This window comes from Hesperophylax consimilis, chromosome 16, assembly GCF_061612785.1.
Source record: "Hesperophylax consimilis isolate HC1 chromosome 16, BYU_Hcon_1.0, whole genome shotgun sequence".
NCBI lineage: Eukaryota > Metazoa > Arthropoda > Insecta > Trichoptera > Limnephilidae > Hesperophylax > Hesperophylax consimilis.
Window position 1 is genome coordinate 4,155,867 of NC_142851.1, and position 6,030 is coordinate 4,161,896.

At 34.7% G+C, this 6,030-nt stretch overlaps 1 protein-coding gene across 1 annotated transcript; it reads right to left on the minus strand.

The window, feature by feature from the left end:
• Positions 1-478: 478 nt before the first annotated feature.
• LOC149416576 (mitochondrial intermembrane space import and assembly protein 40-B) lies at positions 479-4,721 on the minus strand. The gene is made up of 3 exons (XM_089641408.1): positions 4,583-4,721; positions 3,410-3,676; positions 479-2,033 (listed from the first exon to the last, which is right to left on the minus strand). Exons 2-3 carry the CDS (start codon positions 3,634-3,636, stop codon positions 1,820-1,822), a joined length of 441 nt encoding a protein of 146 aa, XP_089497534.1. The 5' UTR covers positions 3,637-3,676; positions 4,583-4,721; the 3' UTR covers positions 479-1,819.
• Positions 4,722-6,030: the final 1,309 nt, after the last annotated feature.

The following is a 6,030-nucleotide window of genomic DNA, read 5'->3' on the forward strand; positions in this document are numbered from 1 at the left end:
TCTTTCTTGAAATGCAGGCAAATCGTCGATTACCAATTTTAAATGTCACGGCACGCCACTGATAAATAAAATATCATATTATATCATGACGTTTAGTCTTCATTCAAAGATATCTTAAATTCGTGCACCATCATAATTTATCACCAGATGAGAAAGCAGATATCCATTTTCAACTCATGTGTCACAACATTTTTTCAAACAAGGCAGGTTTCACATCATTTCTCAGTAAGCAGCATTTTGTGTTGCATATAAACAGGAGAAAATTTCCGCAAGCGAACCACATATTAAAGGAAAGGACCGAAGCAACCGCAAATGGCGCGAAACATAGCTTGCGATTCCTTCATTCCTTTTCGGTAATTCGTGGTTCGGCTCGCGGAAATTTTCTCCTTTTTATATACAGCATATGATGCGATATTTCAAGGGGTAAAAGTTATTTAATTTTTTAGTATACATCAGGGGAAATCAAATAACTAGATATTCATCAAAAAAAGTTAAACATTTATTGCTCATTTATAAAAATGAAAAACAATAATAACACACTACTAAACAATACATTCTATCTTATTGAATCCATTAATACTTGGAACAGGACAAACCTCACTTAGTTTTAGCAATACATACTATTAAAACCTTGAAAGTTTGGTTCGAGGTGTAGAAAAAAACCTCTCATTCATATTATTAATTTAAAATAAATTTTTGTCAAGACAATTTTTTCCTTCGATAGAATTTCAAACAGACTTATAAGATCGTAACTGTAATTTGACTATAGATGTAAAAAAAATAGGCATACGCCTCGTTTTATGATGCGAGGAAATGCATGCACCAATTCCAGATCAGCAGAAGAATACACTGATGAAGATTCAGCTTAGACCAGCTCAGCTTTATTGTTTGTATTATTTATTTTAATCACTGAAGAGATAAACGACAGAAGTGAATTAAGCTTAATTTTGTCTTTCTTCGGGAGAAATTGATTGAAAAAAAGAAAACTGAAATTCTTACTTTAACAGGTATTCACACAACTATTGTCCAAATGCACACACGCACAAAAACATAAATATTTGAAACATGGGTGGCATCTATTAAACAGTTTACACACTAAACGACGGAGCATGGATTTAATGATATCGTTATGGTTTGGAAACACGGTTTGTCCGCCATATTTGTTCAATTGTAAACAGTCAGTGTGGGTAACATATTGCAAGTATCATCATTTAAAGTTATGATCATTCTCCCAATTATATATATTTGATGGACTGTAGTTGTTTGTGTACTTCATAACACAAGTATAGTCCAAAGTTAATTTTTTTTTATATAGAAGTAGAAGAAGAATATACAAAGATATATTATAGAATAACAAAAAAAAATTAATATCAATTTCCAAACCTTCTACAGATATTATCAGCACAGAAAACCTTTTGTAAGGACATATTTAACCCCTATTGTACGGTCGGCTACATTTGCAGTCCAGTGAAATAATGACTAGTGCACTGTAGCGTTCAGTGTGTAGACATAGGTTTTAGAAGTTTCAAAGGAGTTTGTTACTGTCCATGAATATTCCAAAGTAAAACAATAGATATCGTAGAAAAATTTCTGTTATTTCAAATATAATTTTCAATTTTGGTTTTGAGATATTTACTAATTTAATGAAAAATCAAAAATGTGATTTTGGACCATAGTTTCATTAAGTTATGGTAATCAATTTCAGTTCTTAGTAAAATTAGCAATATAGATTACATTTCTATATATATTTATCTCTTCAGTGATTGTGTTGATAGGGACAATCTACAACTTCTATATCAATGCAAGTGTCGTAATCTGCTCAGGCTTTTTCTGCGGGTTCTTTGTCGGGGCTCGGGGTTTCTTGCGTGGCCGCCCTGGACTGTTTCTCCGCGTCTTCTATTCCTTCAAACTTCATGGGATCATCATCGTCACCAGCGGCTGCATCCTTGTTATAGAGGGTGGGGTACTGGGCCATGCATTCCTGCATTGTACTGAAGGCTTCGTAGCAGTCGCTACCTTTGGGCTCTGCCTCACTGGAATTTAAAAAATGAACTGATAAAATAATGCATTGTTTATGTATTATAACAAATTAATGATACATAATGTATTGCGAGGGTTACATTACAGCTTGTGAAGAAAGGTGATGTAAACAATGTTATAAATTACAATTTATAATTGAAGCCATATTAAAAATAATAATCGCATAGCTCCTCTATACGATGGTCCATCAGATTGTCAGTGAGATGGCCCAACGGTGGTTGCAACGCTTCTTCATAATTGCGACGTTCGGTTCTACTTTCGTCATACTTCAAGATGAACGTAGAAGTGATTACCGCTGTGGCAATGAATTTTATATGAATTCTTTGATTCACTTGTCCAAAATATCGCCATTATGTTGAAAAACGGAAGTATTTACATAGCTTCAAAACAAACTAGAACGTCAAACCCCAATTACGTTCAAACAGACACTGAGCAGAAGTTTGAAGAAATTTGTGCTGAACCCTTTCTATTTTGTTAGACAGAACTTTATACAAAGGGGACCAAATATATAGGTGAATTATGTTCCACTTGACTTCTGACTGATGAAATATATAGTATTCTCATACAATATACGGACTTAAAACATTTAAAGTTCTGCAAAGGAAGCTAAGCATCTTTAAATTATTAGTTATATAGTTAATGTGTGCAATGAATACGTACATAGAATTTTATGATCACATAGGAAATAAAAAAAGCAGTTTATTTTACCATTGCAAAATAATAATAACGATCACATATGCGACATCCGGGTATAAGCACACCCACCGATGAATCATGCACTGCGATGTATAGGGGGGAACCTAGTGCCTCCCTAGGGTACACGTGTTTTTTTACCTTTAGGTACATAAATGTTAATGGAGACTGATCAAATGTCAAAAGAAAAGATTTGATGGTATCAAGCGTGATGGGGATTGGCACATTCCAACATCAGAAGTAGACATTTAGAAATAAATATCAAAACTATGCATACGTGTAGATTTGAATTATTTCCATTGATGAAATATGTTTAGCCACTGGAGCGATTTTTGGCACATTATGGTAAATTTCGAAAACGTTTTGAGCGATCGCTTGTCATAAAGTGCCAAATTTATAAAACTTAAGAATATGGGAAAAACGGCAAAATCTGGGTGGATTCATTGGCTTTAAGCCGCAGTAAGCAGTTTCATATGTTTCCATATTAATATTTTGAGTAATGATATTAATTAAATAATATGGTAAATATGTATACATTTATACAAGCAATCGCTCTAGTGGATAATAATATTATTGTGATTTGTTGTTAGCAAAATAAGGCCTTCTCCGTTAACTAAGTAGCAGAAGAATGTGATTATGTCCGTAGTAGGATGAAACCGGTCTGAAATTCTATTACCTATAATGGAAGCAGGAGAAAGCCTCCCTGAATGGCACGCCACAAGGCCCCGTTGCCATCCCCCCGAGGCACGGACAGTTCCAGTTGATGTCCCCGTTGTCTAGGATCAGGCCGGGGGAAGGTTCCGGCTCGGGAAGTGACACGGTGCTGGGGATGGAGTGGTCCTCCTTCGTGGCAAAGATCACCAGGTCCTTTTCCTCGGGGCCCAACCTCAATCGTACCGACATTGTGTTGAGGGAGATCAAAGAAGGATGTAATTGAAGATTTCTGGAATTGAGATAATTCATTTCTTAATGGTTTGCTAGCAGGCGTAATAAATAATATTCGTACATTACATCTCCAAAAGTAATTTACATATTAAAGGAATGTTATGTTAACATTTGTTCCGATGAAAGCGTGGGTTGTGCTAAAACCAGTTAAATATGGACACAATATGTTACATTGTTCATTTCATAACGTATTATAATAATACTAAAATGCTGGAAAATTATGTGGAAAACAAGGGGAATATGGGGATTTCATGGGAACAGTAAAGGCAAAACAAAATTGATCCAATTTTCATTTGCATTTTAAATATTTTTTACTGCATGGCTGTGTACGCAGGTGAATTGTAGTGTGGTTTTAAAATTATTTATTTTTATCTGAAACCGCACAAGAGTCCTAACTGCTCCCAACCGTCGGGAGCCAGTGAGCCTATGGCATTCCCAATTGGGGTATGTTGTGAGGCTGTAGTTAGTGGGGAGGGGAAGGAGATTGGGAAGAGGGAGGCGGGGAAGTACGTAGCTATTTAGATATGGTCACCAAACACACATTCTGAATTGTGGTCTTACACCAGAGAGATACCGAGCGTATCTTCCACCCTGGAAAGTGCCACAAATATACGATATATTATTTTAAATGAGTTAATTGTGAAATAACACAAATTAATCAAATAAAACTTACTTGCGCACACCGGGATTTGAACCCGTGACTTCCAGCTTGCTAGTCGAGAGCCCTACCCCTCAACCACGGAGGCCATCAAGTAATACCTAGTCAAATTTCTATGGCATGAAGAATTTAAATACAGAAAGCAACATATTTTCAATAGTTCATTAATGTTTTTGTAATGAAAGGACGTGTTAAATGCAATCACTGACTTCAGACTTTAACATAAACATTAGTTGAGATACAAACCTAGTGTTCGTAGGATCGACTATCAGCTATCAAACCAAGCAGATAGGGAGAAGTCTTATGTACTCTGTAAGCGCAATCAACTCCTTCGTAAACACCGTTCAATGTCAGAGAACTGTAGAGTTTTACGTAGTATTCACTTGGCACTCGGAGAATAGCTCTTTTGGTTGCAGGAATGTACTTTAGGACATCGACGTCAATACTGGACGTCACCTCTCCAAATAAGGTCTCTAAAGACAGCAAAACATGTCTCTTAAATTCCACTGCTGATATGTTGATGTCCTCTGGCAAATCTAATTCCCTGCAAAACAAAAAATAATAAATGTCAAGAAAACCAAAGCTTCAGGAGTTCAACAAGAGTAAAATTAGAGTTTGAAGATAAAATGTTTCATAATATGAAGCAAAATCAAGTTTTGAAATACTAACAGAGATACATCTAAATAAAAGTAAGCACTCATAACTCAAGGTGAAAACATCATTACTGCACACAAACTACAATTATTTATTATAATCAATCACCTTTTCCAGGGGATGATTTTGAAACAAGTGACAATTTAAGGTTATGTCACAAACCTACCTTTTGTATTCTATGACACATTTGTTCTTCCTAAAATTATGGCTGTTCACTATATTCTTCTTGACCTTGGATATTTTTTGGTAATGGTAACTTTTTCTTTGAAAATCGTTGCTGAATTTAGGTACTGACCTGTTTATTTCTTAATTGATTGTACTGATTTTGGTTTTTAATTGATTATAAGACTATTACGATCAAGAATGATTAGGTACATATGTTGACAAAAACGTCAACTTTTCATTGCACACTATTCGTTGAAAAATTTGGATTGCTAATATAATATTTAATAAATTTTGTTGAAACATTTTACGTTTCAAACATAGGTACCTGCTTTTTTATAGCGGCTTACTTGTAAATTCCGGATTGTAAAAATTGTTATAAATTGGGGTCCTTAGAATAATAACTCGGATTCTTGAGAGTTAAACTGAATCACTTTTTATTTGACAATAAACATCCACTATCACAGGTATGATTAAGCACTTTTTAATAACTACTCTGGGTACAGGTACTAGTTCCCGTAGTTATTTCGGAGAGGTGAAACCTTTGATTGTTTATGAATAAGAGCGGTGTTTTTAAGCAAGACCACCTTTTTATAACCTGACAAAAGACTGTTGACATTCAAATTCAATAGGCCGCAAAACAGAGATCGTCTTTGCTGACAGAATTTAATCAAGCAATTAGCAGAGGCGCGAACCTTTCATAAATAATATAATTTAGCTTTCATAGATGTCACTAGTGGTACATAATTACCCTGAAAATTATACAAAAATGTCGAGAGAAAATAAAACTTCTCAAAAAAAAAAAAAAAACTTAAAATGAAATTCGTCATAATTTGCACCACTGTTAATAAATATGGTATTATCGAATAGACTTAGAA

Excerpts from the sequence above, each read along its gene's own strand:
- LOC149416576 (XM_089641408.1), bottom strand. The coding sequence starts at position 3,636 with ATGTCGGTACGATTGAGGTTGGGCCCCGAGGAAAAGGACCTGGTGATC. Across the intron at positions 2,034-3,409 it reads TTCTCCTGCTTCCATTATAG|TGAGGCAGAGCCCAAAGGTA; the intron begins GTAATAGAATTT and ends TTTAAATTCCAG.